General features: G+C 43.6%; 1 protein-coding gene across 1 annotated transcript in view; it reads left to right on the top strand.

Annotated features, from left to right (window-relative positions):
* The window catches only part of CCDC69 (coiled-coil domain containing 69), a 33,713-nt gene that overhangs the window by 17,176 nt on the left and 5,577 nt on the right, over nucleotides 1–10,960 (top strand). Inside the window, exon 6 of the mRNA XM_027772795.1 lies at nucleotides 10,041–10,114. Within this exon, the coding sequence (XP_027628596.1) occupies nucleotides 10,041–10,114 (74 nt within the window). The remainder of the gene's footprint in view (nucleotides 1–10,040; nucleotides 10,115–10,960) is intronic.

A 10,960-nucleotide genomic window follows, 5' to 3' on the forward strand; every position in this document is an offset into this window, starting at 1 on the left:
ATTTTTATTACAGGGGCGCGTGCGCTTGCCAGACAGACAGAGAGAGACATAGAGACAGAAAGCGAGAAATCACCCCCCAGGGGGGATGGTCACGCCGCAATCCCTTCTCCTCCATTCTCCTCTCGGGATCTTGGGCACGCACGCACACACGCCCGGCGTGAGTTTTAAGCCACCTGGTCCAGGACGTGAACCGCGGTCAACTACGTGGGAGTCCAGCGACATAGCCATTACGCTAACCGCTGGTTCCCCTGGCCCCAATTTTTAAAAATAACTTTCTTTCCTCTTATGTCATCAAATGTGATCAGCATAGAAAATTTAGGACCCGCAGACTAAACATAAAGGTCTTACGGCACCGTGGCTGAGCTCTCACTCTCTGCCACCACTGTCCCTGGGCTCGCATCCCAGCTCCACCACTTATCAGCTGTACAGCCTTGAAGAAGTTACTTCACCTCGTATAGGGTCTTTGTGAGAATGAAACAATAATGCACAATAGGAAGAGAATTTAGAACAGTACCAAACACTTAGCAAATACTAGCACTTATTATCTTGCTATTGGGAACATTTAAATCATGTGTTAATCCACCAGCGCTAGCCGCTGTTATCCCTGTGACCCAGATCCCTTCATTTCTTCCGTGTATACACACACACACACAAGCACACACACAGAATATACATCTACCCAGTACACTTTGGGGAGAGGTGGAAGGTAAATCGATGTTTTTTTCCATTTTCAGTTGCATGAGCAAACTTTCCTTTGTCCATGAAAATAACCAACTCTAAATAATAACTAATATGGTTTATTTCTAAGCAGAATATGAGTGACCTAGGCTCAGAGAGGAGGCAAAACGTGACTTTCTCGGGGTGATCAGATACAGGGGTTCCTCTTATTTGATTTTGAGAACTGAGAGACGAAGTTTGGAATTTAGTGAAGAGTTTTTCTATTGGCTGACCCCCAAAAGCAGGATATGTGGAAGTGGGGGGCTTGTAGGTTATAGGTGGGTTTCACAGTTTTTAGGTTGGTGATTAGCAAAGATTGCTGAGATCAGAAAGAATGTATTTTGGGGGCCAGCAGGTAGCTAGGTGGGCATTGGACTCCCACATGGCCCACCGAGGTTCGAGTAGACCTGGCAGTTTGTTCTTGCTCTCGCTCTATCCCTCCCTGGTCAAATTAAAATAAATAAATAAGTAAATGGATAAATAAAGTTAAATAAAATAATTCCCAAAAAAAAAAAAAAAGATGAGAAAAGAAAGAACTACTTTAACAGAGATAAGGAGGCTTAATATATGTAACAAAGATACCATGCCAGGGACAGGATGTAGGAAGAACCCTGTTAGGAATGGGTCAAAAAGTTCTGTTAACATTTGTGGGCATCGAGACCAGCAGTTAGCGTAATGGCTATGTCACTGGACTCTCACGTAGTCGACCGCAGTTCGAGTCCCGGACCCGGTGGCTTAAAGCTCACGCCGGGCGCATGTGTATGCGTGCCCAAGATCCCGAGAGGAGAATGGAGGAGAAGGGATTGTGGCGTGACCATCCCCCCTGGGGGGTGATTTCTCACTTTTTGTCTCTCTGTCTCTGTCTGTCTGGCAAGCGCACGTGCCCTATAACAAAAACCTCTCTCAAAAAAAAAAAAAAAAAATTTGTGGGCATGACTCCCTCCAGACCCTCTGAAAAGGATTTTGAAAAATAAGAAAAACTCAGACTTCTGTCCTCACCTTAAACTCTTCTATAGCATAAATTTCGGTAACTATATATTCAAACATTTTTTTTTTGAGTCCTTTTGGTCAGGCATTTAGGTAGTTAATAAAAATTTGCCATTGTTTATTATAGCAATCATCCTTACACAACAAACCCCTTTATGATTTTATCTTTAGAATACATCCTAGTAGAAAACATATGCAAAGTTTGTGTGTGTGTGTGTGTGTGTGTGTGTGTGTGTGTGTGTGTGTGTGTAGTTTATATTTAAACATTAAGGTGTATTCTTCGAGAGAGTCAGCGAAGGGTCCCTCTCCATGGCAGTCCTCTCAGCCAGCTGGGATCACAGGTGCACATGGATACACCCACCAAGTTCAGGTTGACACAATATCTGAACCCAGGCCTCTCCTGTGACTCCAGCATCATGCAGCAGCCCCCACCACCTCTGTTACTACGGCTGTGCTATTATTATTTCTGTAAAATAGACATAAGATTTACCATTAGATGGGGCTGGCAGGTGGCATGGTGCTTAAGGGTACTGGATTCCCACATGGCCAACCCTGGTGTGAGTCCCAGACCTGGTGACTTGCTTTCTCACTTTCCCTCTTTCACTCGCACTCTGTCCCTGTCTGGTCAAATTCAAATAAATAAAGTTAATGAAAAGAAAAGAAAAGGTGGACCAGCAATTAGCGTAATGGCTATGTCGCTGGACTCCCACGCGGTCGACCATGGTTCGCGTCCCAGACCCGGTGGCTTAAAACTCACGCCAGGCGCGTGTGCGTGTGTGCCCAAGATCCTGAGAGGAGAATGGAGGAGAAGGGATTGTGGTGTGGCCATCCCCCTGGGGGGTGATTTCTTGCTTTCTATCTCTCTGTCTTTCTGGCAAGCGCACGATCCCTATAGCAAAAACCTCTCCAAAAATAAATAAATAAAATTTTAAAAAAGAAAAGAGAAGAGACTAGAAGAGAAAAAATAAAAGAAAGAAAAGAAAAGAAAAGAAAAGAAAAGACAAGAAGAGAAAAGAAAAGAAAAGAAAAGAAAAGAAAAGACAAGAAGAGAAAAGAAAAGAAAAGAAAAGAAAAGAAAAGACAAGAAGAGAAAAGAAAAGAAAAGAAAAGAAAAGAAAAGACAAGAAGAGAAAAGAAAAGAAAAGAAAAGAAAAGAAAAGAAAAGAAAAGAAAAGAAAAGAAAAGAAAAGGAGTCATGATGTAGTTTAAAAAGAAAAGACTCACCATAAGTAGGCCAGCAGATGGTGTGGTGATCAAAGGCACTGGACTCCCACACGGCCAGCCACGATTTGAGTCCCAGACCCAGTGGCTCGCTTTTTAATTTTCCCTCTCTTTCTCTCTGTCTCTCTCTGATCAAATTTTTAAAATAATAATAATTATGGGACCAGCAGATAATATAATGGTTACATCACTGGACTTCCACATGGCCAACCACAGTTCAAGTCCTGGACCCGGTGGCTTGAAACTCATGCCAGGCACATGTGTGTGCATGATCAAAATCCCGAGAGAAGAATGGCAGAGAAGGGATTGCAGCATGGCCATTCTCCCTGGGAAATGATTTATCACTTTCTGTCTCTCTCTGTCTCTCACCATCTCTCTGCTGAGCTCACGTGCCCAATAGCAAAACTCTCTCTCAAAAAAAACTAATAATAATAATAAAAAAATAAACCTTAAAGATTTGCCATTAGTGACAATTAGTACATCACAGTGCCATGAACCCCCACCATGTCCAGTTGTAGAACATTCTCATCCCCCTAAAAGGAAACCCCACATCTACCAATCAATCACTCCTTATCCCCTGGCCGACTTCTGGCAACCCCCAGTCCACTCCTTGTTTCCATGCTGTTGCCATGCTGGACTCTCATATAAATGGAATCGTGCAGCCTATGGCCCCTGTGTCTGGCTTGCTTCATGTCTCCAAGACTCGTCACGTCGCAGCATGCCCTGCACTCCATCCCTCTGCAGGGCCGAGTGTAGCCCACTGCACGGACACACCACACTGTTTATCCACTCATCACTGGACGGGCACCTGGGCTGCCTCCACCCTGCATCCGCTGTGAATAGTGCCGTTTGTACAAACACCTGCTATTACAGCTGTCTTCGGTTCCCTTGGTAAACACCCAGGAGTATTATTAGAATTGCTGGCTTATAGGTGATTCTGTGCAAAACTTTGTGAGAAACCACCCAACTATTTTCCACAGTGACTGCATTATTTTATGTTCTAGAGAGCAGTGCGTGAAAGTTCTGATGGGGCCACTTCCTTGCCAACACTTGTTATTTTCCATCACTATTACTATTTTTTTTTTTTGGAGAGGTTTTCACTATAGAGCGCGGGCGCTCAACGAGAGAGATATAGAGACAAAAAGCGAGAAATCACCCCCCAGGGAGGATGGTCACATCGCAATCCCTTCTCCTCCATTCTCCTCTCGGGATCTTGGGCACGCACGCACGGGTCCGGGACGCGAACCACGGTCGACTACGTGGGAGTCCAGCGACATAGCCATTACGCTAACTGCTGGTTCCCCATCACTATTACTCTTAATGTTAGCATGCTAGTGATTGTCAAATGGTATCTTCTGGTTTTGATTTGCATTTCCTTAATGATTAATTTTGTTGAGCATCTTTTAATTCTTCTTTGGAGAAGATTATGCATTTTTTTTAAATTTTACTTACAAAGTGAATGTTTAATCATCCATGTTGATTTTTGTTTTGTTTTGTTTGAAAAAGAATTATTTTATTTAACTTTTATGTATTTATTCTAATTTGACCAGAGTGAGAGAGCGAGAGAGAGAAAGTGAGAAGGCAAGCCACCAGGGCCAGGGCACAAACTATAGCTGGCCATGTGGGAGTCCAGCACCCTCAACCACCATGCCACCTGCCAGCCCCTCTTACAACATAATTTTATATTCTGGTTATATATATATGGTTTTGGTGCTGTTGAGGTTGGCCTAGAAAATTCTCTGCCTATTTTTCTTTTCCTTTACATGATCTTTCCCCAGAATTACTTTTAAACCTTTTAAAGCATAATTATGAGGAGCCTGCAGGTGACATGGCATGGTGTTTAAGGTACTAGACTCCCATGTGGCTAACCATAGTTCAAGTCTCAGACCTGGCAGCTTGCTTTCTTGCTTCCCCTCTCTCTCTGTCTCTCTATGGTCAAATTAAAATAATAATCATTCATTCATTCATTCTTAAAAAATAAATTATGACCTGGGGCTAGCAGGTGGCATGGTGGTTAAGGAACTGGATTTCCACATGACCAACCATGGTTTGGGTCCCAGATCCAGCAGTTTGAGACTGGCTGGGCCTATGTGAGTGCATGTCCAAAATCCCAAGGTGAAAAATAGAGAAGGGATTGCAGTGTGGCCATTCCCCCAGGGGTGATTTCTCACTTTCCCTCTCTCTGTCTTTCTATGTCCATGCTGCCTCCCTGTGAGTCGACATGTCCTATGGAAAAAAAAAAAAAAAAAAAACTTTAAGAAATAATTATGATAATGTTATATGTAAAATAACATATCCTGCTTTATTTAACGTTGTATCAAACATGTTTTCAAGGACTTAGGTGTTGCTAAAGTATTTATAAAAGCTAGACCATGACATCCATGGTTTTCATTTCCTGTGTGTCAGGAGTTGAGCTATTGCACAAAACACTGTTCTCTATGTCTTGTGAATAAAGATGTGCCCCTGGTCCACTTTTTGTCCTTACACTCTCAGAAATGAAAAGACTAGAACAGGCCTGAACAGCTCTAAGAATCTTGAAACATGTTGTAACATTAGCACAGAATGTTTTGAAATGTAATAAAAGCCCTTGCCTGGGAGTTTGGAGAACTGTTTTTTTGTTTTTATCATGGCCAGAGGGCATATATGTGGCCAAAGACAGAACGGAATAAAGTACCTCCTGTGGGGTGTGGTCACCCCACACTCCCTTCTTCATTTCTCCATCCTGTCAGGATTTGGACCATGCACACACATCCGGCGGGTTTTTCAAACTGCCGTACCAGGATATGAGCCATTGGCCATGTGGGATTGAGTCCTTTAACCACTAGATCATGGGCCTGGCCCTGAAGATTTGAGTTTTAATATTCACACACCCTGTAATAAACTGGCCAGTCACTCAACTCCTTTAATCACAGTCAGTTTCTTTTAAGAATTATTTTAGCTCTTCCTTTCTCTGCCATCGTGGTGTGTGCAGTCCACTCGGTTCTTCGCTGTGTCTTCTGACAAGACTTTCAGAATCAAGCAGTCTCTGGCCAAAACACAGACGCAAAATCATCCTGTTCCCCAGTAGATTAGAATGAATGGTAATAAAATCAGGTACACTGCAAGAAGAGACACTGGAGAAGAGCCAAGTTCCTCTATGAGGAACTGGACAGGAGCAGGCCCACATATTTACACTGTACCAAGGTCACTATGGTCCTGCCACATCAGGCTGAAATAGCCACCACTGCCTGGACCCTTGGGAGTGTTATACTGGAAAAAAAAATGATGCTTCATTTTGTTTCGAGGTTCTGCATTGGTAGGTTGGTTCAGTAATAAATATGTGAGACCTTTAAAAAAAATTATTTTATTTAACTTTATTTATTTATTTGTTTGTTTATACATTTTTTTCTTTCCTTTTTTTTTTTTTTTTTTTTTGGGGGGGTTTTTGTTTGTTTTTCATTTTTTTTTTTCTTTTTTTTTTTTTTTTTTTTTTGGAGAGGTTTTTGCTATAGGGCGTGTGTGCTCGCCAGACAGACAGAGAGAGACAGAGAGACAGAAAGCGAGAAATCACCCCCCAGGGGGATGGTCACGCCGCAATCCCTTCTCTTCCATTCTCCTCTCAGGATCTTGGTCACGCACGCACATGCGCCCGGCATGAGTTTAAGCCACTGGATCCGGGACGCGAACCGCGGTCGACTACGTGGGAGTCCAGCGACATAGCCATTACGCTAACTGCTGGTCCCTGTTTGTTTATACATTTTAAGTTGACCATAGAGGAACAGAGCAACAGAGAGGGTGAAAGTGAGAAAGCAAGCCGCCAGGTCCAGGACTAGAACCATTGTAGTTAATGTCCAGCGCCCTCAACCACCACGCCAACTGTCTTCAGAGGTTTATATTTTGCCAATTTGAGACATATTCAACCATTCGTTCTTCAAATAATGGTCTATACTTCATTCTTTCTTCCTCTTTGACTCTCATGAGAAAATGTTAGTCATTTTAGGATTGTCTTACAGGTCCCTGAGGTCTGGTCATGTTTTATTTCCTGGTTGTTTTCCTCCCTGTTTTTCAAATTGCATGATTTATAGTGCTCTATCTGAAAATTCACTGACTCTTTTCTGTGTCATCTTCATTCTGCTACTGAGTCTACTCAATGAGTTTTTTTATTCATTATATTTTTGAGTTCTAAAATTTTTTATTCTTAATATCTGTATTTACTCATTTTTATTAAATATTTTAAATAATTATTTATTTAACTTTTTACTATTATTATTTTTTAATTCGCTATAGGGTGTGCATGCTCACCAGAGAGAGACACAGAGACAGAGAGAAAAAGAAAGGAAGAAAGCAAGCTGCCAGGTCGGGGTATTTGAACCATGGCCAGCCATGTGGGAGTCCAGCATCTTAACCACCATTGCCTCCCCCCCAATATTTTAAAGTATCATAATATTATGTACTAAGGCTTGCTATTTTTTCATTTTTTAAGAGTTTGTTCAACCAGACTTCTTTTTTTATTTTTTTTTCCAAGAGGTTTTTGCTATAGGGCACGTGCACTCACCAAAAAGACAGAGAGAGATAGAGAGACAGAAAGCAATAAATCACCCCTCCCCCCCAGGGGAGATGGCCACGCCACAATCTCTTCTCCCTCATTGTCCTCTCGGGATCTTGGGCACACACGCACACGCGCCTGATGTGCGTTTAAGCCACCGGGTCCAGGACTCGAACTGCGGTCAACTACATGGGAGTTCAGTGACATAGCCATTACTCCAACTGCTGATCCCCAGACTTCTTTTTTTTTAAAGAATTATTTTATTTAACTTCATTTATTAATTTATTTTAATTTGACCAGAGAGGGACAGGTTGAGAGAGAAAGAGAATGAGAAAGCAAGCTGCCAGGTCTGGAACTCAAACCACAATCGACAATGTGGGAGTCCAGCACCTTAACCACCACACCACTTGCTGGCCCCTCAACCAGACTTCTCAGAGCAGTTTTGTAATGGCTGCCTTAAAGACTCTATTAATAATCCCAACATCATGGCATCTCAGTGCGGGCATCTGCTGAATGATTTAGATGAATTGAGATTTTCCTTCTTCTTTGTATGCTATGCAAATTTGGGTTGTATCTTGGACGTTTTTAATATTTGAGTAGATGAGATCCTGGAATTCATTTAAATATGTTGGTTCGTATTATTTCAAATTCTGGTCTTCTTGATGCATCTGCTGCTCCAATTTACTTTTCAGAGTCTGTAAATAACTACTTTGTTCATTCTGTCCAGATTCTATTGCAACATTCAGTAGGAAGTGGATAGAGTGTGCTTCTCCCATCTTGCCTGGAAACAAAATTTATCTCAGCAGGCAGATGAACAAATTAGACCAATATTTTTTTAAAAAGTGTTTGCCTTAAGGTGTGTGTGCTCTCTGGGGAGAGAGAGAGACAGAGACAGCGAGAGGGAAAGTGAGAAATCTCCCCCCAGAAGGGATGGCCACACCACAATCCTTTCTCCATTCTCCTCTCAGGATCTTGGGCATCCATGCACATGTGCCCAGCATGAGTTTCAAGCTACCAGGTCCAGGACTCAAATGGTTGGCCATGTGGGAATCCAGTAACATAATCTATGCCATCTGCTGGCCCCAGAGCAATAATTTTTTTTTAAATTAAGGCTGTAATTTTCTTTTTAAATGACAGAGGACACAGGCATGTAAAGTGAGAGAAAGAGAGAGTGAGAAAGAGGATCCCTAAATGGGGCCAGTCATGCTGCAATCCTTTTTCCTCTACTTCTCCATCCTATCAGGATTCTGGGCACACATGCGTGATGTATTTTCAAGCCCCCAGGGCCAGAACGTGAATGATGGTTGGTCATGTGGGTTCTGGCTTCTGCACAGCACCTAACCACTGCACTATGGGGCTCCCCAAAGGCTGAAGTTCTTATACAACTAGTTTTATCCACTTTTGACATCTCTATCACATATTATTCAACATTTTTTTTCCTGTGTCACTACTAAATACCTGGTCCTTGGCTGTATTAAACTTTCCTTTCCTGTTCTCTCTATCCTCTGCCCTGCTCATAGATTGGCTGTTTTTCTGTTGTCTTCTTTCAGCTAAGACAAGGTTGGAATTTTCCAAAAGGAACTTTACAGAGAAGGTGGGACGATAAATAGAACGGTATTGATTTGGGGAGCGGTAACAATTCCAGCTTTGCACAGCACTGACCTGTCTGGAGAGCCCTTGCATGTCCTTTTCTCATATGATCCTTGAGTGACCTCTTATAGACAGCCAGGCCAGGCTGATTGTCCATTTCAGAGTTGATGCAGCAGGACTTTTTAATATGTTATGTAATCTTCTCAAGGTCTCTCAGTTGTGGGGAGAGGCAGAGCCAGGGCCAGGTGGATTTCTGGCCACGTACCCAGTGTATTTACTGCAGCTTTGGCTTGGCGACTAATGATGTAGTGATTTTATGATCCGGCTATCCAGTTTACACAGCACCGTGTAAATGCCCTATGCATTTTCCATGGCCTGGTGTGGTCTGAGGTGAACAAGTTGCAAGATCTTTGGATCTAGCCTCAAAGCTGTGGGTGGAACACTCAATCTGTTCCTCCAGGATGTATTATTTCCATTTCTGGGAGCTTGTATTAAATCTCTCGTTATTTTTGTAACTGGGAGCTTGTATTAAATCTCTCGTTATTTTTTTTGTATATTTCTGGCATGTCCTCTAAGCCAGCTTAGAGGGTAGAAGGATAAATCAGACCATTCCCAGACTCCTGACCCCTGAGGGTCCCAGATGATCTTCTGAACCTTTCTGGCCCTTGAGGAGCCCATCAAAAGGCTTTGGGGTGGGACCAGCAGTTAGCGTAATGGCTATGTCGCTGGACTCCCATGTAGTCGACCGCAGTTCAAATCCCAGACCCAAAGGCTTAGACTCATGCTGGGCACGTGTGCATGCGTGCCCAAGATCCCAGGAGGAGAATGGAGGAGAAGGGATTGTGGCGTGGCCATACCCCCTGGGGGGTGATTTCTCGCTTTCTATCTCTCTGTCTCTCTCTATCTGTCTGGCGAGCAAAAACCTCTCCAAAAAAAAAAAAAAAAAGAAGGCTTTGGGGAGAAGAGTCGGGGTGTGGGGGCTAAAAAAAATTCCCTACAGCCCTCCAGGCCTCATGTGAACAGGAGAAGGAAGCTCTTACGAACTCCTTCCAGGAAGCCAAAGCTGCCCTGCAGGTGAGAAGGACTGGCGTGTCAGTCTCTGGTGAGAGGAGGAGTGGCAGAAAACCAGCATGGAACCCCAAAGAAGCCAAATCAATGACCTCTCCCTAGGTAGAAGGGCAGAGGTGATTGTCATCTGTGGGTCCAGGCCCCCTAATGTGGTGACCAGGTTTATTAGCTCAGGAGGACTTGGTTTGAGTTTAAGGTTTGGTCCATTGCCCAAGGACTGTTGGAAGGAGCTCGGAGACGGTGTGGCCTATGTACCGCAGTATGATCAGACTGGGGGTGGATACTCAGTTATCTGTAGAAGCATGAGACAAGGTATCTAATTCAAACTGGCTGCTCAGGGGAGTTTCTAGAAGGGGTGAGATCTGAGCTGGAACCAGAATAAGGCTTGAATTCTTCAGGTGAACGGTAGGAATAAAAGCAATGTGCTCGAAGGTACGGTAGAAAATGGGGAAAATAAGGAATACGTGAGGAAGTGAACGACGTCTAGGAGGCCTGGAGCATAGAGGCTGGAGAGGTTGACAAGGCCGAAGGTGGGAGCCCCTGAGCCGTAGTAAGGCTCACCCTATCCTGAAGGTGATGGTTAAGGTTTAGATGAAGTTCTTGGCAAGGGAAAAGGTTGGAGACGCTCCTTGCCATTGGGGAGTGATGTGATATCCAGCTACAGGAGAAGCTGTGTCTTGGGGAGCGGTGAGAGATGAACTGGAAAACTGAGAGCCTGGCTTGCATGGGCTTTGAATGCTGGGCTGCCACTGGCTTCCAATACCAGGACATTGTCTCTGAGGGTATGGGGAGCCACTAAAGGCTGTAGAGCAAGAGGCGGGGCTAGTATGTTTTTAGGGGTGGGAAAGTAGA

This window comes from Tupaia chinensis, unplaced genomic scaffold (assembly GCF_000334495.1).
Source record: "Tupaia chinensis unplaced genomic scaffold, TupChi_1.0 Scaffold000301_1, whole genome shotgun sequence".
Lineage (NCBI taxonomy): Eukaryota > Metazoa > Chordata > Mammalia > Scandentia > Tupaiidae > Tupaia > Tupaia belangeri.